Source organism: Ailuropoda melanoleuca, chromosome 16 (genome assembly GCF_002007445.2).
Source record: "Ailuropoda melanoleuca isolate Jingjing chromosome 16, ASM200744v2, whole genome shotgun sequence".
Taxonomy (NCBI): Eukaryota; Metazoa; Chordata; class Mammalia; order Carnivora; family Ursidae; genus Ailuropoda; species Ailuropoda melanoleuca.
Window position 1 is genome coordinate 14,867,266 of NC_048233.1, and position 26,818 is coordinate 14,894,083.

At 40.6% G+C, this 26,818-nt stretch overlaps 1 protein-coding gene across 9 annotated transcripts in view; it reads left to right on the forward strand.

Annotated features, from left to right (window-relative positions):
• DERA (deoxyribose-phosphate aldolase) overlaps window positions 1–26,818 on the forward strand; it is a 120,080-nt gene that overhangs the window by 33,135 nt on the left and 60,127 nt on the right. For 4 of the 9 annotated variants that reach the window (XM_034646643.1, XM_034646640.1, XM_034646636.1 and 1 more), the window contains 6 exons: window positions 10,356–10,535; window positions 10,799–10,909; window positions 17,101–17,198; window positions 18,574–18,721; window positions 20,203–20,298; window positions 22,266–22,400. In XM_034646643.1, the coding sequence (XP_034502534.1) occupies window positions 10,356–10,535; window positions 10,799–10,909; window positions 17,101–17,198; window positions 18,574–18,721; window positions 20,203–20,298; window positions 22,266–22,400 (768 nt within the window). The remainder of the gene's footprint in view (window positions 1–10,355; window positions 10,536–10,798; window positions 10,910–17,100; window positions 17,199–18,573; window positions 18,722–20,202; window positions 20,299–22,265; window positions 22,401–26,818) is intronic. The other 5 variants (XM_034646638.1, XM_034646639.1, XM_034646642.1 and 2 more) reach the window with 3 other exon arrangements.

Below are 26,818 nucleotides of genomic sequence, written 5' to 3' on the forward strand. Positions count from 1 at the left end.
GGTTATCCCACTGTCAGTAATATTACCTTTGATCATTTGTTTAAGGAGATTGCTAGCTGCATCTGCCAGTTGTATAATTCCAGTTTACCCGCCCCCCTTTTTTAAAAGATTTTATTTATTTATTTGAGAGAGAACAAGGGAGAGAGCACAAGCAGGGGGAGCCAGGGGGAATGGCAGAGGGAAAGAAAGAAACAGACTCCCCGGTGGGCAGAAAGTTGGATGCAGGGCTTGATCCCAGGACCCTGAGATCATGACCTGAGCCAAAGGCAGACACTTAACCGACTAAGCTACCCAGGCGCCCCCCAGTTTACCCCTTTTGGCCTACAAGTAATGTATAAGGTGATACTTCCATACCATGTGAATATCTGGTTCCCCATAAACCTTTCACTCAGTGTCTTTTACATCTGGGTCTCTAGGATTAATGTCCCCTGTAACATTGATTCGGGCTGCCTTTGGCTCACTTTAACCAATAGAATGCAGCAGAAATGAGGCTTTAATAGCTGTTTTTATGATTTTGGGAGCCCTGAGCTGCCTTGTAAGAGGTTCATCTACCCTGCTGGGGAAGGCACAGGGAAAGGGAGAGGTTCTGGTCCTCCATAGAGACCTACTGTCCCAGCAGAGCGTGCCTATATCAGTTATTTCATTAAGTGTGGCTAAATAATGTAGTTTGTTTTAATTTGATTCTTTGTGTTAAGTCCCACATTTTTCTTCTCCCTCCCCCTCAGATGCCAATACTTCTTCCACAGTCTTTGCTGTTTTTGAATCCTTCCTTGTCCCCAGATGCCCCTTCCTTCTGAGGTTTTCTCAACAGATAGTATGTGATGAATCTTGGTTCAGTGAATGGCTGTAATTTTTTTGTTCTAGGGTCTCAAGGCTTCCTCAGACTTTCAGTCCCCTTTCTCTATAACCTGTGTGCGTTTTTAAAAAAAAAGATTTATTTATTTGAGAGAGAGAGAATGCAAGGGGGAGGGGCAGAGGAAGAAGGAGAGAGAATCTTACACAGACCCTGAGCTGAGTGCAGAGCCCAACATAGGCCTCGATCTCACAGCCCTGCAGACCTGATCTGAGACCATGACCTGAGCTGAAACCAAGAGTTGGCCGCTCATCTGACAGCGCCACCCAGGTGCCCCTGTAATCTATGTGTTTTTATCATTGATTCCTCAAATGATGGATGATTTGCTGCATGTCACTTAAGTGCAGTGATGGAGAGCTGGGCTAGGGGAGGTAGAAATTTGTATACTAATGAAATGGTCTGAGTCTTTTAGCTTTGTGGAAGCTTCTCGTGTTGGCAACATCTAAATAGTTCAACAAACAGTCCAACATAACCCCTAGATTATGGATTTATGCCTGATACATAGTAAACACCTAAATATTTGGTGACTGGCTTGGGTAAGAATTGTAATTGTATATTATCTGTTAAGGTTCTTGTGGAGCCTGGAGGAAGGTTTTGTACTTGAAAGGCTTGGGTAAGTTGCTCAAGGTGACATAGAGTAGGGGTTTTGATAGGGGTGACCTAGCATGCAAACTAGATACTTTTGACAGTGAAAAAGGGTGTTAAAATACTTAAAATGATATAATTAAAAAGATTTATTTATTGACTGACAAATCGTTTTTTATATTTTTAGTGACCTTCTATTCAAGAGAAAATAGTTCTATTCAAAAACTTTAAAAAAACACTTCATTCTAAAACAAAATACATTCATGTACATCAAAGCCAAAGAATATATTCATCTTAATTTTCTCAGCATATAAAACAACATAAGTTGAGTCATTGCTCTGCTTTAACCAGTTGCTGAGCTGAATCAGTCTGTTATGTCATTGGTATCTTTTTGAAGAACATTGAAAAAAAATTTTAAATAATTAAAATGTTCATCAATTTTTTATTTTTTAAGTTTTTAAATTTTTTAATTTTTTTAAATAATAATTTTTTATTATGTTATGTTAATCACCATACAATACATCCTTAGTTTTTGATGTAAAGTTCCATGATTCATTATTTGCATGTAACACCCAGTGCTCCATGCAATATGTGCCCTCCTTAATACCCATCACCGGCCTATCCCAATCCCCCACCCCCCGCCCCTCTCATCGATATTTTTAAAGTTGCTTTTAAATTTGAAATTCTTGACAATCTATTCTTCTCTGTGGAGAGTATTATTTCTAATTGAGAACATATTTTCTGTATGGGTATTGAGGTGTCTGGTAAGCTTAGAGCAAATTCTGTAAGTAGAAATTGTTCTTAGTTCTTATCTTTTAAAAATTAAAATGTATAAATATATTGGCACAAATAGCTTCACAGCTAATGTATTTCTCCTCAATGCCAAGGCAAAATAGTGTGTATTTTTATAAGACAAAACTTGTCAAATAAAATGTCTCCATTTAAGGTTCTTGTGAATGTTTTGCTAAATCTAAATGCTATAAAATCTCAATTTCATTTATTTCCAGTACAGAATATAAATGTATCCCATTTAAAATAGGGGTTTGTGGGGGCGCCTGGGTGGCTCAGTTGTTGGGCGTCTGCCTTCGGCTCAGGGCATGATCCCGGCGTTCTGGGATCGAGCCCCACATCGGGCTTCTCCGCTGGGAGCCTGCTTCTTCCTCTCCCACTCCCCCTGCTTGTGTTCCCTCTCTCGCTGGCTATCACTGTCTCTGTCAAATAAACAAATAAAATCTTAAAAAAAAAAAAATAGGGGTTTGTGATAACTAGTCTCCAAAGTGGACCAGGTCTCTAGGATTGTCATCCCTGACAGCATTGGGCTGCCCTTGACTCACCTTGACCAGTAGGATACAGCACAGGTGAGGCTTTAATAGCTGTATGATTTTGGGAACCCTGAGCTGCCTTCTAAGAGGTTCAGCTACCTTGTTGAAGAAGGCACCTGGAAAGCGAGAGGTTCCGGTCCTCCATGAAGAAAGAGGAGGATGCCTAGTGTCCTAGCAGAGCCCAGTCTTCTGCCTGCCTTCTCTAAGGCACTGGGTACGTGAGTGAAGCTATATTGCATGTTCCAGCCCCACTCAACCCACAGAATCAGGAGAAATAATAAAGGGGTTGCTGATTTTAGCCCTGACGTTCTGTGGTGATCTGTTTTCCAGCAGTAGATAATCAAAACAGATTAAGTTGTGGTATTCCAAAGTGCAATTTTAGAATTTTGAAACTAAGGCTTGTTCCCTGGTTGAAGTGCCCTCATTTAATTTGTTGAAATGTCATCTTTACTTCTGTAGGGGTACATTTAGTGTCTTCCTGTTTTCAATGTTTACAGACAGTTGTCATCAGTAATTGTGGTTCACAAAGTTTCAAAAGCTGGAGGCTTTTGGTGTTTTATTTACTTAACAGGTTTTTTAAAAAAAGATTTTCAACTGATTTTGAAAAACAATAAAGCCAACTTTAAAGGTCTAATTTACAAAATAGTTCAGGGCTAGTTCTACATCAGCTTAGATTGACTGACAAAATGGTTCTTCCAAGAGTCAAATTTTCTAATATTCAACTGACGATGATCAGTAAAGAGATAGTACATACTGCCAGGAAGAAATATTTATTTTTAAACATCAGCTTTCTCACAAAGATCAGGTAGTTCACTTATTCTGTGGGTATATAAAATATTTAAAATTTGACAGCTATGGCTTCCACTTCGTTACAATATGGAAGCTTATTTGGATGAAATTATAAATTATGTGTCTATCACAAACATCTCCAAGTATATTTCTCCTCCATAGGTTTCTTAATTTAATAAGAAAATTGTTTTTCTCATGATACTATATTCCAACAAAATTTATATCCATGTTATCAATTGCAAAATCAAATATATGTTCAACACCAACTTATTGAACTGAATTTACAGGGGCAGGCAAAATGATCTCAGATGTTTTACCTTCAACATACTAGACTTCTAAAATTTGTCTTTGATTTGATAAATTAGTTTTTTAAAATGAGCCAATGTTTGAGTTAATTTAACAGATTTTCTCTTTGAAGCACCTGTGCCTCTGATATAAAACTAGTATTTTCTAGTTTTTTGTGAAATTCTGCTTCTGGAGCCAACACATTAATTGTTTCTTTACTTTGTATACATATACTAGGAAATTTGGGTGTAAAAATGAACTGTATTTAGAGGACAGATCTTCCCTGACTTTTGGTGGGGTCACGTCCTAAGTTAATTAGCCCGTCATAAGTTGAACATACTGTAAGTCAAAAATGTATTGAATGCGCTAACGCACCGAACATCCTAGCTTCACCTAGTCTACCCTAAACGTGCCCAGAACAGTTAGGTTAGCAAGTGGGCAGTATCAACTAGCACAAAGCCTAGTTTACAGTAAAGTGTTGAGTAGCCCACGGAGTATATTAAATGCTGTACTGACGGTGAGAAACAGAGTGGTTGCTGTGGGTACAGGATGGTTGTCACCGGATCGGTGGTTTACCCTCGTGACCGCGTGGCCCACCCGGCACTGTGGCTGCTGCTGCCCAGCATTATGAGGGAGAATCCTACCACGTCTTGCTAGCCTGGGAAAAGGTCAAAATTCCAGATTGGAAGAATGGTTTCTACTGAATGTATATATTGCTTGTACACCATCATAAAATTGAAAAATTGTCAATCGAACCGTAGTAAGTTGGGGACCATCCATACTCATTTTATCCAACTGGAAAGTCATGCTTCAGAGCTTTCTGTAACTGCATCTTCTGAAGATGTGTTAAATTGCCATCTTTAAGCGCAGGCTTCTTAACATAACTGCTAATTTTTGCAGTGTATAAAGATGCTTGTTAGCAGATTTGGGTCTTGGAGTCAGTGATATCGCTGTAGAGCTATTTTGGCACGTGATAAATGTTGAAAAGCATTTTGTGCAAATTACAGATCATCAACTTTTCTGAGAAGTGGAAATTCAGAATTTAATATTTCATTAAGCACCCTTTTTTGGAGCTCATTGTTGCTAACAGATATTTTTTTTCAAAATGAAAAGGGTAACCCTAAATAGGTTTAGATATATAGAATATGAAAATGACAAAAGTGTTGCTTTCAGTTAGTTCCCCTCTAGGAATCCAGATAGTCCCCATGCATACTGCTTATTCACCTTACCTAAAGGTTCTCTCACTTCTCATGCCCTACTGACTGGTGGCGTGGTGTGTCTGTGTCTCTTGTGGGCTTGGGCCCAGGCCACGGCACAGCTGGCTGGTGCATTCAAATGACTGCAGAGACACAGGAGCATTGCGTACTTCTACCACCACCCAAGACTAGAAGGAGTCAGCCGTGGCTAGTGACAAATATTTCAAGTACCCTCAGTTGTCAGTGAGTGCCCTGCATGCTGGAAGTGTTAGTTTTGCTATGTCTGGGAAATGGGGGAAGAGTCAAGTTTTCTCCTTACTGAGCGAACCACATGTTCAAATGAGGTCTCCGTTCACTGCACTTCCCTCTTGCACTGTGACTGGAGAACATGGTAGAAATGTCTGCGAAACCCAGCCTGATTTATGTGGTTTATTAAAAAATGAAATATAGGGTGCCTGGGTGGCTCAGTCGGTTAAGTGGCTGCCTTCGGCTCAGGTCATGATCCTGGAGTCCTGGAATCGAGTCCCGCATCAGGCTCCCTGCTCACCGGGGGAGTCTGCTTCTCCCTCTGACCCTCTCCCCTCTCATGCTCTCTGTCTCTCTCATTCTCTCTCTCTCAAATAAATAAATAAATAAAATCTTTTAGAAAAATGAAATACAGAAGCAAATGCTAAACTGGATGGGACAGGGGAAGGTAAATGGGGCATGTCCTGGGGAAACTGGGATGATGGGATCATCCTAGTGAAGACAAGAAGCTCAGCAGATGGACCGGATTGGGAAGAGTAGTCGATTTTACTCCAGTGGTCACGGCCTGGAGGCAGAGGGACCAGCTCTGACGGTTTGTGCCACTCTGTGAACTCTTCCACACAAACACTTATCTGAGGATATTTGTGGGTTTTGAGCAGAAGGAACTCTTTCTTGAATTTTGTGCTCTGTGAACCTTGGAGCTGTTTCTGGAATATCAGCTTTTCTTGGACTGTTTACTCTCCAGACCGGAGAAGGAGCAGCTTGTATTTGTTTGAAGGCGAATTTAAAAAACAAAATAGAAATGCTACATAAGTAAGTCAGTGCACTGATGAGGTTTTGGCCATTCTCTCCTCCCCGCTACTATGTTCTGGTTCAAGCTACCACTTGCTGTGGCTTGAGCCTCCTAATTGGCTTCCCCTTAGCAGCCAGAGGGACTTTTTAAAATGTAAATCTAAATCAGATCATTTCATTCCTCTGCACAGAGTTCTCTGAAGACTTTCTGTCTCACATCTAAAGTCCTCCATGCTGAAAAAGCCCTTCTTGAGGGGCTTTCAAACCTTATGGGCCATGCCTCACAACAGGCCATGTATTTTATATGGCCACATAGTACATGCCTACATAGTATAATTGAAACAAAATTTCTGTAAATGACCCTTACTTGTATTATATATAAGGTGTCCTGATGTTTTCCATTTTATTGTTTCTTCTTCTTTTTAAAAAATACTAGTTGCAGCTGACAAACTTGATTTCATGACATGTCCTTGGGTCATGACTCAGAGTTTGGAGAACATCTTATTATCTGATCTGGTCCTTGCCCTGCCTCTCTGACTTAATCTGTACCACTCCCAGTCCTTGCTTACTGTCCTCCAGTTACACCTGGGTCCCTGCTTTGACACAAATACGACATGTTCACTCTTTAGGGCTTTTGCATTTGCTCTTCTCTCTGCCTAGAACACTGTTTCCCCAAGTTGATGGTCTCATTGCTCGCTTCCTTATTTTTTTTTTAAAGATTTTATTTTACTTATTTGACACAGAGAGCCAGAGAGTACAAGCGAAGTGAATGGCAGAGTGAGAAGGAGAAGCAAGCTCCCCAATGAGCAGGGACTCCAATGCTGGGCTCGATCCCAGGACCCTGGGATCCTGACCGAGCTGAAGGCAAATGCTCAACCATGAGCCATCCAGGCTCCCCTCCTTATTTTTTTGTTTCAAAGATTTTATTTATTTATTTATTTATTTATTTATTTATTTATTTATTTAAGAGAGAGAGAGCACATGAGGGGGGAGAGGGGCAGAGGGAGAGGGACAAGCAGACTCCCCACTGAGCAGAGAGCCTGACATGGGTCTTGATCCCAGGACCCCAGGATTGTGATCTGAGCAGAAAGCAGATGCTTAACCAACTGAGCCATCCAGATGCTCCTCATTTCTTTATTTTATGTGGGGCTCTGCTCAGTTTTTTTATCGGAGACTCCCTGACCGTACCCATCCCTGCTGTCTCCATTCCCTTATCCTATGTAACTTTTCATTGTAGCCCACATATATTGCATATTAGATTTAACATATATTTACATGTTTGTTTGTCTCATTTCATGAGAAGAAGCTTTGTGAAAGTAAGGATTTTGGTTTTTCATTCACTGTTGAACCCACTGGGCCTAGAACAGTGCTGGCATCATCATATGTATCCCTTTTTTTATTAGTTGAATGAATGAATAAATGTAATTCATAGACAGATGTGTATTGACCAAACTTTCTAGAAGCAAAGTCCCTAAGCTGTCTTATATCTTAAGGTACTGACTTCAGGTTGGAGACCCCTGTCGACTCTGAGCAAACCTAATGCCATTTGGTCTGGGAATTCTGGAGTCCTGTGCACTTTGCACTTGGACTGGAAGGAGAATGTGATCTCGGGGAAAATCTGTACCTTTGGCTCCAAAGACTCCTTAACTGCAGGGAAGGGCATTGCTATGAGTGGGCCAGTGAGGGCCCATCTCACCGAAGTGTGATCTTTGTATCATCTAGGATTTATGTAATAATCAGGTTCTGTCTGGTGGCCCGGGGTGCTAATGTTTTTAGTGATCTTCTCTATGGGAGCAATAATGGTGGCATTCTGACGTTATCATTTCTGCCTGGCATCATGCAGCTGAGTGAGGCTGGATTCGTGGAAGGACTCAGTGGCAGAGTTTGGTCATGACAGGTTTGGGGTGTGAAATGCCCCATGGAGGTGTTGTCTGATGCTGATGCCTGGATTATAGCAACAGCCATCTTGCTGGTCTACCTACTGTAGTCTCTTCCTACCTGTCCTGCACACTGCTGCCTGACAGTGCCTCTCAATTCAAAAGAGTTAAGTATATTTTGTTTTTACGGCTCAATAACGTAATGCGTGCTCTTGGTAAAAATTTTCAGTGTTATGGAACTATATAACATGAGAAAGTAGAAATCTTAGTAATTCTAGCTCTGTAGAGAAGCTCTTCTATCAATTTGGTATATATTCTATTATTTTTTTTGCACTGTACCAACAGATATATGCTCTATACTTGTATTTTTGTTTTTATAAACATTTTTATTTTAGAAAATCACTGCTGTGCAGGCTACTTGTTTTCACTGAGTAAAGTATCATAATCGGTTTTCCATGACAGTACTTACAGATCTACCTCATTCTTTTTAATAGCTGGATCATATTCCATATTATGGATCTGCTATATTTGAAGCAATCATGGGTCTTGGTGTCACTTGCAACAGTGCTACCATAAATACCTTTTCATATTTGCACTTGCATATTTGTATAAGCATTTCTATGGGACATATTCTGTATGCTGATTATTTTTAGAAAATGCTTCTTTAATTCTGTTACAGCACAGTTCGGAAATCTTCAGTGGCTCTGATCACTTACAGGATAAAGTCTAGACCAGTGCTGTTTAGTAGAAATATAATAGGCAACACAACGTAATTTAAGATCTTCTAAGTGCACATTATAAAGGTAAAAAGAAACAGGTGAAAATAATTTTAGTAGCTTTTTATTTAACCAAATATATCACAGATATTATATTTTTAGTGTATAATCAATATCAAAACATAATTACATAGGGGCACCTGGGTGGCCCAGTTGGTGGAGTATCTTACTCTTGATCTCAACTCAGTTCTTAATCTCAGGGTTGTGAGTTCAAGCCCCACGTTGGGTACCAAGCTGGGCTTAAAAAAAAACAGAAAACAAAAAAACCTAATTACAGAGATATTTTATGTTCTTTTTTTTGTACTAAATCTTTCCAAATCTGCTGAATACTTTATACTTAAAGCATGTTTCAAATTGGACTGTTCCACATTTCAAATGCTCAGATGGCCACATGTGGCCAGTGGCTACTGATCAGATAGCACAGATCTAGACTCCTTAGTCTGGTACTTAAGAAGCTTTACAATAAGCCACAGTGAATCAAATAGAGCCCACTTGCCTCTGCTGTTTCCCATAAACCTTCAGCGCTTCCTCTTTATTTTTTCTGAATCCTGTCCATCCTTTGAGTAGGGTTTCTCAGTCTTGGCACTGTTGACATTGGGGGCCAGTTAATTTTCTATTATTGGACTGTTCTGTTTGTCCTGAGCCTGTTGAAGGTAGCACCCTTGGTTAGGAATGCCTGTGGTGGGGCGCCTGGGTGGCTCAGTCGTTAAGCGTCTGCCTTTGGCTCAGGGCGTGATTCCAGCNACATCAGGCTCTTCCGCTATGAGCCTGCTTCTTCCTCTCCCACTCCCCCTGCTTGTGTTCCCTCTCTCGCTGGCTGTCTCTCTCTTTCTCTCTCAAATGAATAAATAAAATCTTNGCTATGAGCCTGCTTCTTCCTCTCCCACTCCCCCTGCTTGTGTTCCCTCTCTTGCTGGCTGTCTCTCTCTTTCTCTCTCAAATGAATAAATAAAATCTTAAAAAAAAAAAAAAGGAATGCCTGTGGTGCTCACTTGGGCATATCACTTGTGGCAAATTCCGTGGACAGTTCCCCTACCGGGGCTACTACTTATGGGTGGGCCGTCTCTTTCCATTCTTATGACTGCAAGATACACACTTCAGCAGAAACCATCAGGGAACTCGAGGATCAGGATTTATTACTCACAAGTCCTGCAGAGTGCACAGCATACGTGAGGGCTATGCTGTGAGGTTTCAGGTAGAAAGAGCTAGCATGCACACACACAAGCAATGACCTGAGTCTTTATTAGGGTCTGAGGGTGGGATGTCTAGGGTTTTGTGGGCTAACTCTTTATTGGCTAATTTAAAGCAAAAGAGCAGGGATTGGGGCATGCAAAGGGGAAGCAGGGTCACTCAGGCAGGCAGTTATCTGGTCACCAGGGCTTTCTGAAAGAGGAACCTTCGTGTGTGGGGCTGTCTAGTTCCTTACTGGTTGGTTTGTTAGTAGCTGTGTCATACAGCTGGCCACATGTTTATTCAGGATGGATGTCTTTTGAAATGGATGCCTCAGCGATCAAAAGCTTAATGTCAGGCACTTATACTACAATTAGAAAGCTTAATATCAGGCACTTGCACTATTAAGAGACTGTCCACACATTGTAGGATGTTTAGTAGCATCTCTGCCCTCTACCCACCAGGTCCAAGTGGTACTCTCCCACCGCCGGCTGGGTCAACCAAAGATGTCTCCAGACTGAACCTCTGCTTTAGCGTCAATCTCACATCTCCCCTTAATCTACTAAGAGTTTTTGTAAGCCAACTGGAGGAGCCTACTCTGACCTTCCCTTTCTCTGAACTTGACTTACTGTCCAGCCAGTGTGGTGAGTGTATATTCCAGGGAGAAAGCCTTTTGTGGTCCAATGTTTGAGAAATGCTGAGTTAAAGACCATTCAAGAGATTTCTTTCCTGTGGGACTTAGTTATAGAGTCTAATGTGCTAAATGCTTTATGCATCTCTAAGAGAAGCTATCCCATCTAGCATGTCCCAAACTCACTGCTCATTGTAATAGAAATTTATCATTTTCTGGCTGACCAGCAACGAACACGCGTCCTCTTAGTTTTGGGTCATTCTTTCTCGTACGTAGATCAGGTTGGAGGCGCTACAGAGGAAGGAGTGGATCTTCCGTCTTCCCTGCACCCGACAGGCATGCATACATCAGGCTTTGGATGCTTTCCTATGGAACCTGAGGCTCTGAGTGAGTTGGGATAAGCGGCAGTGGTGTTGTCTACAGCCGCTGCTGTGGCACCTCCGTCAGCCTGTTGCTGTTCAGTGCCGGCCTTGTTCTTCTAGCTTTGTCTCTGTATTGTCTTCAGTTCCTGTCTCTTGTCCAAGCTGGTTCTTCCAATCTCTTCGCAGTTATTGAGATTTTACCATCCTTCCCATTTTGGTCCAATCACCAGAGGCAGTTTTCATCATTTTTAACTGAAAGATTCCTGACCAATGTGACCAGTGGAACCAGTTGGAAATATTGGTTAAACACATTGCTTTTTGTCCCCATACATTGGCTTGTATTTTCTATTTTTCAACTCTTCCCAGTCTGTGGCGTTGTTCCCTAAGCTTTGTCAGGACAGCAGCAACGTTTTTCAGGCCACCACGTTTCTCGCATCGTGCTGCACGGAGCCTGCAGACCAGAGAGGCTAAACACAGTGGCGGTAGGACTTGGACATGGGTGCTTCACCCCGCTAAGCGCTCGTGGCTCTCTAGCTACATAACATCAGCCCCTACCTGCTGCCGAACCTTGGGGGCTGGTGACTGAGTGATCAAGGGCATCCTGGGAACAATTGGAACAGAAATAGACACCCTGGGGACTGCACCCAACAGTATGTTGCTGCCAGAATGAGTGACTAGGTTCTCCTTCTAGTGCCTCGATCAACCTACAGACAATAGCTGATGATCAAGAAGGAGAATAATTGACAGAAATTGTTTAGTAAAGAGCATTGATAGCCGGGAAAGGGCTAATGTCTCAAGGAGGGATGAAGGGTAAGAGAAAGGAGGGAGACCTTAAAATCCCCATGTGATGCTGCTATGTGAAGCCAGGTCCAAGAGCACACGTATCTTGTAATGTGAACCCAGGCTCTCTTCCACTGTGATGATGTGTTCTGAGGGATTGTTATAACCCACATGGCTGTGGATACAAGACATACTGAAAATGACAGCCAGAGGGAAGAAGAGTGTAAGCAGAGAATATGCAAGGTTGGTACCGAAGGAACAAGTAAGCAGATCATGTTGGCCTTCAGCTTGGTGCCAGAAATCTACGTTGAAGTATTTTAGAGGGTGTAGTAAACTCATCACTCACCAGGACTTGGATTCATATTCTAAAGAATGGTCTGATGGAGAATGTGTGTGGGATGGGAGTTGGAGATTAGGGTCACAGTAGCTGTGGGGAGATGTCATAGTAGTAAGGCTCTGACTGGTGGCAGTATTTGCTGTCAAGCTGTTGGTGTCTTGGTTTCTAGACCATCTGTCTGGGTAAACTGTCTATCTACCTGATAGAATGTTGGAAGAGTTGGCCCATGGTCACTGGGGGCATCTGGGACTTATTGGGTGGTAGGCTAGACTTCGGGAAGAAAACGAATTCTAGTTTCTACCTGCTAGTAAGGATGAGGTCTCTGTCTTGTATCTTTGGTTAGGAACTGGACAAGGCTGAGTCTGCTCATTTATGTAAGTTCAGTATCTACTGAGGCTGGATGGAGCAGGCATTCACTGACATCCAGGGCTCTTTTTTCTAGCCAAGCTAACCTTTTCCAAGGCTAAGATTGAAAGACTAGACATGATCAAGTTGATATTTCACTGGTTTCAGTGTCTGAGGTAAAAAATAAATGTACAATGATGTAACGGGCTCATTGAACAACTTTTTCTATCCTGGGCACTTGCACATATGGGAAGCTGTGGCTGATTCCCAGGAAGTTGCAAATTAAAATTGAAAATAAACAATGAAAAGAGCAAACATGGGATATTTAATCTTTCTTTTCCCAAATTTGGGAGAAAAAAAATCTAATAGCGTATCACAATTTATTTTTCTCCATTAGGAATAAAGGTAAAATCAAAATACAAAATAAACCTCCTTTCACAGAGTTATTGTTTGGTGTTACATGTTTTAGGAATATTGTGAAGAAGCATGAGAACACCCGTGGAAGCATCAGTGGAAGTGACAGAAGGACTACATGGTGGATTTGTAGCGAAACTGATTTGTCTCCATTGAGACATAGGAAAAATAATAATAGTAAAAAATTGTGAGAAGAGTATTTGAGAACAAATTTATAACTGACAGAAGGGCCCGAAAGCCACCCAAATGACATATAAGAGACACAATAGGATATTTTTTCATGGGAGAGTTTTGAGAAAAGAGTATTATTTCCTTCCAATTATGGCTTCGTGTCTCTTCTCCCCAAAGGCACATGTACTTGAAACCCCTCCTGGTCCCTGTAAGAGAAGATTCTATGGTACTGATGAGATTGCGTGCATTAGAATCACTTCTGGAAAGGAGACGCTAAAGGGTACTCGAATAAAATATTAAAAATTATGAAGGACATAACAAAGGCCAGTCAGTCCTTTCTTTTCCCTAGACCCTATAATATGAGAACAAGGGTTATTTGATGAAATTAAAGAGTAGCAAATTAAGGGCTAATAAAATGAGATAGTCACTTATATAATTCATTACCATGGGAGGTCACAGAGGCAAATTCTGTGGCTGGATTAAATACGGGGCCGGATAATTTTATGACCACTAATGATATTTTTAACAGTGGAGGCTGATATTGCAAGAGAAGTAATCCTATTACATCCTCTGGGAGGTGGTTCATGGGGACCTCTGGCAAGTGGTGTCTGAGAAGTGTGAGAGCAGGCCTCGTGGGTTCTAACCTTTGGTGGGGAATTGTACTAAAAATTAGTTTTTAAGGTGGATGCCCTCAGGTATTCCATTCATGTTTCAGCCCCAGCTTCTCTTGTGGAGATCCACAAGTTCTTTAATCAGAAGCTGGGGTGCAAAGTTCCATCATTCAAGGTGAGTAAGTTCCACAGATCTAGTGTACAGCACTGTGACTATTGTTTTATGTTTTTTTAAAGATCTTATTTATTAGAGAGAGTGAACGTGAGCCCAGGGAGGAGATCATGACCTGACCTGAAATCAAGAGTTGGACACTCAACCGGCTGGGCCATCCAGGTGCCCCCAATGTGACTGTTGTTAACAATACTCTATTGTATGGTTGAAATCTGCTGAGAGAGTAGATCTTAAGTGTTCTCAACCCACTCAAAAAAGGAAAAAAAACAGAAAGTGGAAAATGGGTGAAGTGATAGAAATGTTAATTAGCTTGATTGTGGTGATTATTTCACCTTGTAGATGTATATCAAAACATCAAAGTGTATATCTTTTTTTTTTATTTGAGAGAGAGCACATAAGCAGGGGGAACAGCAGAGGGAGGGGAAGAAGCAGACTCCCCGCTGAGCAGGGAGCCTGATGTGGGGGCTTGATCCCAGGACCCTGGGATCATGACCTGAGCTGAAGGCAGACACTATTTGAGAGAGAGCACATAAGCAGGGGGAACAGCAGAGGGAGGGGAAGAAGCAGACTCCCCGCTGAGCAGGGAGCCTGATGTGGGGGCTTGATCCCAGGACCCTGGGATCATGACCTGAGCTGAAGGCAGACACTTAACTGACTGAGCCCCCAGATACCCCTCAAGATGTGTATCTTAAACATATACAGTTTTTGTCAATTTTACCTCAATAAAGCTGGGGGGGAGGGAAGAAAACACTTTTTTTTTTTTTTTTTTTAGAAAAAAACAGTTGGGAAAGCTATTGCCCATAATTTGATCATGTCTGGTCTTGGGGAACCATTCATTTGATTTATTGAATGCCACCCATGTGTCAGGCACTTTGCTTGGAGTTTTAAAAATCTGTTGGGACTATAAACATTTGGACAAATTGGTGCATTCCGAATAAGGGGACTACACTAAAGGTAGATTATAAAGTTGCATTAAGTGCAAAGAAGCAAAGGAATAGCCCAACTGGTATGGTTCAGAGAAAGTTCACAGAGAAAGTGGCATTTGAACTAAGTCTTAAAGACTTGGTGGGGGGGAGTTCACTCTATTGGCCAGATGACAAAGGGCAGAAGGAACAACCAGCATGCACAGGTCCAGAGAGAACATGACATAATTGCCAGTGAACTCCTGGTGGTTTAGAAAGCCTGTACCACAGGGTTGGAGGGGCAGAGAGGGAGAAGAGGGGTCCTGTGAGGGCAAAGGTAGCCAAGTGGTGAAGTCTTGGGATTGCCGGAGATGTCTCTTGAGTAGCTGTGCTTCCTATGGTGGTCATGTGGGTGGGGAGTAGAGAGGAGGTGGGGAGGAGCATCCAAGAAGGGTCCTATGACAGATAAAGGACGGCCCTCAGAGCCTTGCCCCACCAGCATAGGCTTCCCTCTTTTGGCCGCTGTCAACAGTTGCTTGGTGGTGAGTCTTGTATTTCACACAATTCTGCCTCGTTGGTTTTTACTATCTGCCTGAAATGGTCTTTTCGGTAAACCTAATCACCATTAACAACAATTTTTTACCCTGTCTTTGGGTAGAGAGGGGTTCTTATAAGTCATAAATTAGGATGAGTCCGGCCTTATTTCTTTGGACTTTACCTAGAACCCATCTGTGGATGGGGAAGAAGAGGCAGATATCATTTGCTTGACCTTAGACTCTGATGTTAGCTTAGCAGATGAGCAGGAAACCATACAGTGTCTTGGAGGAACAGATGGATTGAAATTTTGAAAATCTGTTTTGTTAAATAATTTCGGCTAACAAAATAATTTAATTAGGGAAAAAAAAGCACCCAGACTCTGCTCCTCATTCAGTGATATTTAAATAAGTGTATCATTATTAATTACTCAGACTCTGACTTGGAATTTCTGTAATATTAATATTGATAAGAAGAATCAATTGGAAATGAGAGAGAGAATGTGTTTTGTAGAAATGTGGTCTTATTTTTGTGGTGGATGCAAATGCTGTATTATTATTATTATTATTATTATTATTATTAGTGTTGTTACATAGTGCAGTATGCAATCAGTGGTTTCTCCCCCACACTATAGAAAATTGTAGGCACAGTAAGAGATTAACAACAGTAGCTAATAATAAAATAGAACAGTTATAACAATATGGTATAATAAAAGTTATGTGAATGTGATCTCTCTCAGAATACTTTATCATGTTGTAGTCGCCCTTGTTGTGATGATGTGAGATGATAAAATGCCTGTCTGATGAGAGGAAATGAGGTGAATGACGTAGGCATGTGACGTAGTGTTAGGCTACTATTGACCCGCTGATGCCTCAGAAGGAGGATCATCTGTCTGTGGACGGCAGTTGACCACAGCTAACTGAAAACTGCAGAAAGCAACATTGTGGACAGTTGGGGCGTATTTCCTTTTCTACAGTAGTTTTTTAAGGCTCTTCTAGGAAGAAGGCGCTAGAGGGATATGAAAATGAAGTTAGTTACGGAAGGTAAATGGGTAAGCATTCAATTTACTGTGAAGTCACCTATGTGATAGAGTGTTCATGGATAAAACTGAAATACAATTGAAATACACCCTGTGTTTGGTGTTAGTCACTTAAAGATAAGATCATGACTCACACAGAGTAAGGAAGGACAGGAGACCATTTTACCACGATTCCTTGATGAACTAAGTACAAGTTGTACAGTACAGCTGTATCCAGATGTAAGCTCTCTCTGGGGAGCTGGCAATGTTTTCACAAAAGCTAAGCTGTAGACTGGGTTTAAAATAGAAATTACAGTTAACTCAGAGAGATGGAGGGTAGGATCAGGGTAGAGAAGGACATTTCAAAACAGAAGCAACAGAGATGTCTCACAGAATTTTGAACATCTTGGTTTTTTTTTTCTTTCCCTTTTTCTAACTACTATCAGTGTTGTAACTGCTAATACATTCTCAAAAAGTCCCCTTTGAGGAAAGAATGGGCTATATCATCAGCGTCTAGTAGATATAAGTCTTGTCAGTAAGGGGGGTAGTGATCAAGGATTCCTTTAAGCCCCAACATTAATTCACTGAAGTATTTATTAATCATTTGTTCTCCTGGACTGGACAATTACAAATAAGTCTTTGCTGTCAGAAGTGAGGCACGCGGCACGAGTAACATAACGTTTTCTTTCCCTGTTGGACATAACTATGTAATGAATCAATACAGGTTCTTCTGGTTCCAAATGTACTTGATTTTACATGAAGTATGCCTTTTCACGACTGGGTTTCTTTCAACAAGGTTCTTTCTTTGTAATTGTGCAAAAAAGAAGCATAAGCTTTAAAAAGAGCTTTGATGAAAAATGATATAGCCTTTCAAGGACCATGTAAAAATAGGTGAATATATTTAACAAGAAGTGTTCTTCTTTCCCCTTTAGACCTTAGCTGGATCTCCAAAATGCAAGTGAATCAACCCGCAGTTCTGAGGCGTGCACAACAAATCCAGGCACGCAGAACCGTGAAAAAGGAGTGGCAAGTAAGGTTTTTTCTTGAGCATTCTATTCCTGTAGTTTACAATGCCTGGTCTCTTCCCTCAAGGCCGCAATATTGAATTTTGCTCAAGATGCATCTAAACTTAAAAGATTGCAGCTGTCCATGACTTATTTTAATAATTCATATATGATGATGATGGGTTGGAGAAAGATAACACATTTATCCAAACAAGTTAAAAATCTTATCACTCTTGAGTGGCAAAGCCGCAAATGAATTTGAGGCATCTTTATTCATGAGTGAATTAAATGGCATATTTCCTAACACATTTATTCAGTTCCTTAGACATACCTTCTTTGGTTGTCTTCTATTTTAATTTTTAAATCATAACATCTAAACCTGGTGTGTCTGTTGTTGAGGCCCTTAGGCATGAGTTGACCTTCTTTGACCATTGTGTTTACCTTACTATTAATTTTCATAAATCATTTTCCAAAATTCAAAAAGTGATGTTTTATAGGGTCAGCACATCCTTCGCTGTCTACTGACCAAAGATGTGCTGTGTATCACAGGTCTAAAAGGAATTCAGAGTTCATCTCACTAGTGAGGCAAAATGTTGTGATTGAATCCTTTGGGATGACATTTTACATTTTGCTCATTTTTGGAAATATTCCAATTGGAAGATAAAAGGAAATTCGTCAGAATGAGTTATGAACTATGAATATTGTTTTAGAAATGGAATTGGATTAAAGTGAAAACAACAATAACAACAAAGAAATTAGAGACCCTTTTTTAAATGTCTCTTCCCAGATCCCAAGACTGGAGGTGTAAAATATCAGATAGAGACCCTCTTCTTCCCAAGTTCTGTCATATGGTAGCCATCAGGGGCTCCCAGTGGAGGAGATGGAGAGGTCTGGTGTGGGAAGGCTTGATCTGTTAGGGATTTCACTTTGGGATAGCTATGGAAGGAAAAATAATTTTTTTAAAAGATTCTATTTATTTGAGAGACAGAGAGAGGGGGAGTGCGTGTATAGGAGGAGGGACAGAGGGAGAGAGAGAATCTCAAGCAGACTCCATGCTGAGCCCAGAGCCCAAGGGGGGTGGGGGGGGTGCTCAGTCTCACAACCCTGAGATCATGACCTGAGCCGAAATGAAGAATCGGACGCTTAACCGACTGTACCACCTAGGTACCCTGGAAAAATAATTTTTAAGGCTACTCTGTATCCCTTTTTTATTTTGTTCTATGTAGTGTTCATTTTTTTTGTCACTCTTGAGCAAGGTTTATTTCACATATGAGGATGACATGCCTTAGAACAGTGTAGATGTTAGATTTTAGCACCCCTGTTTGTCTAATGATTTTTCTACTAACTAACTGGGTTGGAGATAATTTTTTTTTAATCTTGTTTTTACTTTTCTTAAACCAGGCTGCTTGGCTCCTGAAAGCTGTTACCTTTATAGATCTTACTACACTTTCGGGTGATGACACATCTTCCAACATTCAAAGGCTCTGTTATAAAGCCAAGTACCCAATCCGGGAAGATCTCTTAAAAACTTTAAATATGCACGATAAAGGTAACATTGTTGTGTGTAATCTGTCTGTGTTTACCTCTTTATAGTACTAATCACTAAATCTAAAAGGACTTAAGACAAGACTCAGCTGCTAAAATGGTAATCGATAAAATCCATGGTAGAATTGTGTACATAGACAAATAATTGAGATTCTTCTCTGAAAAACAGCAGGGAGAGAATCTGAGTCTCATTTTTAGGTCAGTTCTTTCCATCCTGGATTAAAGTTGCTGGTAGAGAGTTTCTTTATTTTTCTTTCCAGTTCTTCAGTGTGGGAAATTTTCTGTCTAGTGACTCTAAAATACTGATTCTCATTCCCTAGCCACATGTGCAAAAGCCAGTCTCATTACTTAATAATCACATCTCATACATAAAGTATTTTCTGTGAGTAAATGAAATACTTTTGAGAATAAAATGCAAATGGGGAATATTGCATGCTCGTATATTAGGTTAGATCGTTTGAAAAAAAGTTATATTCACTCTCTTAGTATACATGAAAGAAAGGACTTTCTAAAGTTGCCATAAGTTTAGAATCTTAACATTTTAGGAATGGAGGAGACCTTTGAGAGTTGATCTGCTATTTCTAAACGAGGAAACTGAGGTCTGGAAGGCTAAAGGGTGTTTCCAAGACCATGTGCCCTAGTACTCACTGGGCTGATTTTAGGAGCCACACCTTTGCATGGAGGGATGCTTCATGATTCCCAGGAGTGCCTGTCCATAATGAATATGCAACTGGAGATGTTGCATTGGCCCAATGCAGGTCTTTTATCCCAAATAATTTGAAGATAATTTATAGACCTAAACAACTCCGCAGCTTTTGAAAAATACTTATGTATCTTTTGGCTTGACAATAAAAACACTACTTATGGATAGGCGTTGTTATACAAAATTGTTAAAAGTAACTTTGGAGGAGAGGTTGGAAAAAAAGTAGCAACTCTGTAGGAATCTATGTTCTTGCTTTGTCTTTTAGTGGCTGTTTGATTTTTATTTGATTTTTTTTTTTTAATTTAAGAGCTTATTCCTCCAAATGAGGGCTCCAGATCCAGATTGTATTGTTTCTTGCAAGAGAGGGAATAGGATCAGTTAAATGTCATTTTGCTGTCCTACCCTGTCAGGTTGCCATCCACTTTTTTCATCCACTGTCTGTTAGCTGTACAAATCTGGATTTTGTTACCTACATGAAATAAAATATTCTCACTGAGTCAAGACCATTAAGTTTAATTCTTAGGAATTTTTTGGTCTTATATTGACCTCAAAGGCCACTACGTCACAGTTTATTCTGTGACTTGAACAAGGAGAAAATGATCTGTATTGTCAAGAACTGGAAGGAAATGTGGGGAGTCAAAACTTTTTTGCAGCAGCATAGGGGAATCAATGCTCCTCTCATTTTGATTTCTCCCAGGGTGGTGGCGTAAATAATAATTAAAAACCTGTTGTGTAAGTTGAACTTGCCATACAGCAGGCTGTTACGATTTCTTTCTTCACAGGCCTTACGACCGCTGCTGTTTGTGTTTATCCCGCGCGGGTGTGTGATGCGGTGAGAGCGCTGAAGGCTGCGGGCTGTACCATCCCAGTGGCTTCGGGTAAAATTGTTTCGGCCCTCACTGCTGTCTCCGCAGCCTGTTTCCGGTTCTTCAACTCAGACACCTGGGGGTTTTATATACAATGTTAAACTATGATTTTAATTAGCTTTATGTATTTAGTGATTCGTATTTACTCATTCTCTCCGTATCTGCTTGCCTCCTAAGTATCAGACCACATTCATTCCCAAGACTACAGAACCATATCCCCATCGTTAAGGAAGCTTGATTGTTTAGGAGGAATAAGCAAGTTTAAACTGTCGTAATGCAGGATATGTAATAGTATATATATGTAAAAGACGATAATAAAGCTATGCAGAAGGTACAGTTGTAACTCTGAGCAGGGAGTGATTTATTTTGCAGAGGCTGGTGACACTAGAGTAAGGGAATTCTTCATAGGAGAGATGGTAACTGTTGAGGCTCTCAAAGGGGAGGGGGGAGTTGACGGTGTTGGTGAGACAGGGAATGGCATTTTAGACAGAGGAACTAGCCTGTGTGAAGGCACAGAAGCACGTTCAAGGAACCGCTAGTGATTTGTCATTGTTGGATCTAAATTGGGACAAAGAGGGAGGCTCCGGGAGTTTAAGCTGGAGAGGTAGATCGGAGGCAGGTCACATAGGGGTAAATGGCCCGGTGGTGGCGTTTGGGCTCTATTCTGGTATTGGAGAGGATACTGCAAGATTTTCAGCAGAGGCACGTCATGATCAGCTGCGTGATATAGTGAGTTGAGTTGGAAGGGGAGGTGGTCGTGGATGCAGTAGAGTGGGGTGACAGGAAGTTAGGGAGACTTATCATAGTCCGTGTGAGAGGTGAGGAGTGCCACCCCAAAGCCTGGGAAGTAAAGACGAGAGGGTATATTCAGGAGTTATTCACTTAAGATAGACTCAGTAGAACTGGGCATGAAAGAGAGAAGAGTCTTTAAAGCTTCTGTGTAGGTGAGTGTGTGAGTGTGTGTGAGTGTGTAGGGATGGATAGATATAAAATTAGATTGTACTTTTAGAAGATGTTAAGAGGAATATCTTGGTGCTTTAAAAAAGGAGTCTAAAAAGGTGATTTTTTTATTAGGGATACATCAAAAGAAAACATAGTATTGATATACAAGCTATTTGTGAAGATTCCAAAAGTGTTTGGCAGCTACCTTAAATTTTTCATCAGCCTCACTCAGTTCAGCTTTTCTTTTATACAAGAGGGAAACATGCTTTCCTCTAAGATAGCAGACCCAAGGAATTTAAACATCAAGGAAATACAAAAGGTGATCTTTAGTAATGGAAATGGAATTAATGATACACATATAAAAAATGCTAATGGTTTTTCAAAGTGTAGCTGTATTTTTAGGGTTTTTTTTAAATTTGTACTTGGCCTTGCTCTTCTCAACTCGCCCCGCCCCAATTTTGTCGACCACATTAGGTCCTTTTCCCTCCTGCACTCTCTTCACTTTATTGTCATCTGTGTGGCTGTTCATTTTAAGATAGGTAGTTGGAAGGGCCTGTTTTGCAATTTGGTTACAACAGCTATAAATGCGAGTGAGTAAATCAAGAATACAGTGGTAACCAACTTAAGAGTAGGATACATAATTAACCAGTGTCCATCAAGACAGGGCTATAGCTACTATTTTATAACCATCACTGTGATGATACATATTTTCTCAATTTCCGTTTACGTAAGGCCCCCTTATGAGCATCTCTGCAGAAACCTAATTTCCGGTTTTCCAAATGATAAAATGCTAATACTTATCCTAACACCAATACTATATGAAATGACATTCTATTTCTTCATACTTCACTTTGTAAGATAGGCATGAAGCTCTTTAGTGTTATTAATGCTTTGGTCAAAATGCTGTTTTGTTTTTGCTTTTTGTATGAAAATCCTTATTGAGATACTCACCAACTGCGATTTGTCACCCACCCTTCCTTCCTCCCTTCCTCCCTTCTTTCCTTTCTTCTTCCCTCTCTTTTCTCTCCCTCTACTAGTGGCCACTGGCTTTCCAGCTGGACAGACTCATTTAAAAACACGATTGGAAGAGATCAGATTGGCCGTAGAAGATGGAGCTACAGAAATCGATGTGGTGATTAACAGGACCTTGGTGCTGACAGGCCAGTGGGAAGGTATGTGCAAGTCCTTACCTAAAAGGGAGACATAGTTTTACCTGCATGAATCAAGTGGTGAAGAATGGATAAGAGGCGGCATGTTTTGGAGGTCATTGTTCTAGGTTACAAGTCACCAGATTAGAGGGTGAATTTCAGAGAAAACATGGCTGGTATTGCTCATGGCTTGTTTCCCTCGTAAATCCTTGGCAGTTGCCCACCTGCATGAACTTTTTAGGTCCCTTTGAGTGCTCAGGTGAGTGGTTATTTCTGTTCAGTAGATTATTAATTTTTATTCTGTTCTCTACTATTATATTACTCAATACATAAATCACTCTAGGCAAGTCGTTTATGCAAAGTTTATTTTAATAGGTAGAGGAAACTTCCCTTTTTTAAGGTTAATCTTTGTGGATTTTGAGAATGTGGGATTAGTAGTAAGTCTGGTAAGTCTGTTTTCACTCCTACTGTTCTTACACATAATTCCTGTGGATACTACTTTGAGATTCATGATTTACTATCACACTGATTATGATAAAACATTTCCCATTTCAATAACAAGCTATTGTTTTTATAATTAGATATTTAAAAAATAGATTTGACCTGTGCCTTAAATATAGTTTGTATATTAGAGATTGTTGATAGCCTAAATAAGTACAATTTCTACTTCAAAAAAAATCATAAGTAGCTCAACTAAAAAAATTTTTTTTTAAGATTATTTATTTATTTGACAGAGAGAGAGACAGCCAGAGAGAGAGGGAACACAAGCAGGGGGAGTGGGAGAGGANATCATAAGTAGCTCAACTAAAAAAAAATTTTTTTTAAGATTATTTATTTATTTGACAGAGAGAGAGAGACAGCCAGAGAGAGAGGGAACACAAGCAGGGGGAGTGGGAGAGGAAGAAGCAGGCTCCCAGAGGAGCGGGGGAGCCCAATGCGGGGCTCGATCCCAGAACCCTGGGATCACGCCCTGAGCCGAAGGCAGACGCCTAACGACTGAGCCGCCCAGGTGCCCCTCAACTAAAAATTTTTAATAAAATCCATTAAGATAAAGGCAGAATAATATATTGTCTCTTTAGATATGTGAATATCAAATACATGGCATATTTTATTCTAATTATGGCGGTTATACCTGTTCACTGTTAAAAACAAAAATTCTAACCAGTAATAAAGGAAGTAGATGTTCCACATAATCTCATCCGCTAGGCATAGCCTCAATAACAGTATAATGCACAACTTTTCAGACTTTTTTCTCTTCATATGTACACATGCAACTGACACCCTTTTTTAAAGTTTAAATAAAAAGTAGGATTATACTTGATGTATTTTTTTCTTAACCTACTTATTGGACTTGCCAGTATTTCATGGATATCTTTCTGTGACTCTTATCCATCACCCATCTAGCTTATCATCTGTAAGTCCTAATTCTGTTGTTTATCCATTAAGAATTGCTTTTGGTTACAGAGTAACAATGATTTAGTCAGTAGTTTAAACACTCAAGAATTTATTTTCTTATACGAAGTCTGGAGGTAGGTATTTCAGGGGTACTGCGGCAGCCTGGCAAAGTCCATGGTGACTTACGCTGCTTTGATCTTCCACTTCCAAAGTGTGTGGCTTCTACCCTCATACTTAAGTGCACTTCATTGTCTAAGGAGGCTTCTGATGTTCCAGCCTTTCCACCCAAATAACAGGAAAGAAGGGCTGTCCTATCTTAAAAATCTCCCACAGCATTTTTGCTTGTACCTTCTTGGCTCAGACTGAGTTACTTGGCCACCTTGGCTACAAGTAAAGCTGGAAAATGTAGTCTTTCAGCTTAGAACAGTAACTACGTTCCGGCACATTCTTAGTAAGTTAGATGGTGTACATTTCTGTGCCCAGATGGAAAGGACTGAGAGGAGTTCTAGCATGGGAGAACAGTGTGTGATAAGGAGCTCAATGGGGTCTGACAGTAAGATGCTTAATAGCAAAGAGCCTTGTGAAACAATAGTAACACAAGTATTTAAGTAAGAGGAGAGAGGAAGTCAAAAGGCACAGCACTGTTAGCTGTGGGGTGGGTCACCTCAGAGATTCCAGCAGCTCTGGGAGCATCAGTGTGCTCTGGGATAATGCAATCCCTGATACTGCAGTTCTGAATGATCTAGAAAAAAATGTTACAGCCGTTCCTATTGCCCTGTACTCCCAACTATACTCATCAACATTTTTAATCCTTACCCTGTTAAAATTCTTGACAGTTCACAGATGTGTTTTGGGTTTTTTATTTTTGTTCCTTTTTTTATGGTTCATGTGAGCTTTGACCAATAAAAATTATTCTTAGATTATTTTAAGTAATGTCCCTTATCCCTATATATTGATTCTTGTTTCCTTCTAGTCATAGATTTCAGTTAGGATTTCAGGCCAGAGTAAGAGGGAGAAAAATGAATATGCATAATATTGAAAACAAATTTGGAAATAAACTATGTGATTTAGTTAGATTAAAAAAAACTATATGCCCTTCATGTCTTTTATTAAACAGTTGTAGACACAGAAGTATAGTTTCTATTATAACTTGTGCTCTTGTCTCTAGAATACTAATGGGGAAATAAAATATATTAGGAGATGGGTTTTGATGTAAATGTCTGTCCCTTAATGAACTAGGAATGGTTGTTTTTAGGAACTGATAATTTCCCAATAATAGGTATTCATGCAAAATATAATAACACATCTTTGTCTTAGACCATACTTTTCTGTTAACTTTTTTATGGTGTTAATAACCTCTTGACCCAAAACAAATTGAAAAGGGACATTTAATACTAGAAATTTAATTCTAAATAGAAACCTGAAATGACTGAAGCCTTTTTTCACTGCAGTATTTTGTCTTAATTCACCTCAATTTGATTACGTATTATATTTTTCAGTGTCATGCTTTCATATTAGCTGTTTACTAAAATATGAGCCTAAAATTGATTTCTTGGAATGTGCCAACGGAAATGTCTGTCAGGCTAATACACGTTCAAATCCAGGTCCCTCTCCTCTGTGCACTGAGGTGTGTAGGATGCTGGTTGAAGCATAAAGGAAAGAATCCTATTTTTAAAGCTGGCCAATCAGAGTGTACCTAATCATTTCTCATGGTCACAGAGTCCACAGAGTCCCCAGTTTCGGGGTAAACTCAAAGAAGAGACTGGAGGGGGGGCTCGTGTTCTCTTGAATTCTCCCTGGTGACAATTTAAAATCTCTGTTCTCAAGCTTTTAATTCTTCTGCCCACCTTGAGGCCCGTTCCCTTTTAGTGGAAGACCTAGCTGCTACTTCTCAGAGAAAACAGACACCATTAGACAGGAACTCCCTCAGGGTCCTCACAGCAGGCTCTGCCTTCCTTTGTTCCTCCCTTTCTCCTTTCTCCTCAGTCCGGTCCCTCCACTGTGTGGCAGCTCCCATTTCCTCCCACATTTTCAGAGGCCTTACTGCATTTGTCGGCCATTTTTTTCTGCTGTGTCTTTAGTCCTTGTCTCTACTAGCTCATTCCCATCAGCATCACATGCCAACATTCCCTCTCATCCCCAGCTAAGTCTCTCTGTTCTTCCCTTCATGGCTAAAGTTCTTAAAAGAGTCATATTTACTTGTTTCTCTTGAGTCTGTACTAACCATGATGCTAATGACCTCTTATTTTCCTATGCCCAGAGAATATTCTTCAGTTGTTTGTTTAGCGTTACCATTCAGCATCTGACACAGTGCACTGTCCTCCTTCTGGAAACACTTTCTTGTCATGGCGTCAGTGACCCTAAATTCTTCAGGTTTTCCTCCATGTTTCGGATTACTCCCGTGTCCCTGTGTCTCGTTTGCAAGCTCCTCTGCCTCCTCTACCATCCCTGAAGTGTTGGTGGTCCTCAGGTTCTGTCCCAGCCACCTCTCCAACTTCTCAAACTCTGCACTCTCTCCCTTGGAAACGTCCTGTGCTCACCGATTTCAGCCCCATTCCCTGTGCTGAAGACTACAAAACCTCCAGAGCACCAGAACCAACATCTGCCAGACTCCGGAGCTCCTGCTCTGTTTCCCCGCTAAACCATGTTGCTTTCCATGCATCATTTTTACATAAGTAGGACAGTGACTCTTGATCAAATCAGAGAATCTGGCCATTTTAGAAAGAAATCCACTTAAAAATATTTGACTTGAATACATTCTCTTAAATACACAGTTTAATTTCAGAACTGTGATATCGGTGACTGCATAATCCTGGAACACAGTGATGCTCCCCGGGCTGTGGAAATCTCTGACATGACCCATCCGCTGGCTAACAGTTCAGGCTGCTGTGCCTTTTGACTTCATGTATCTTTTTATTTAAACATTTTTGTTATTGTTGTCCCACCTGGCCCTTTGCTGTTAAGCTTTTTACCGCCAGATCCTGATTTGCCCCTTATGGCACACTGCCCTTCCCTGTCTGTACTTCCGTTGTCTTTTCTCTTCAGGC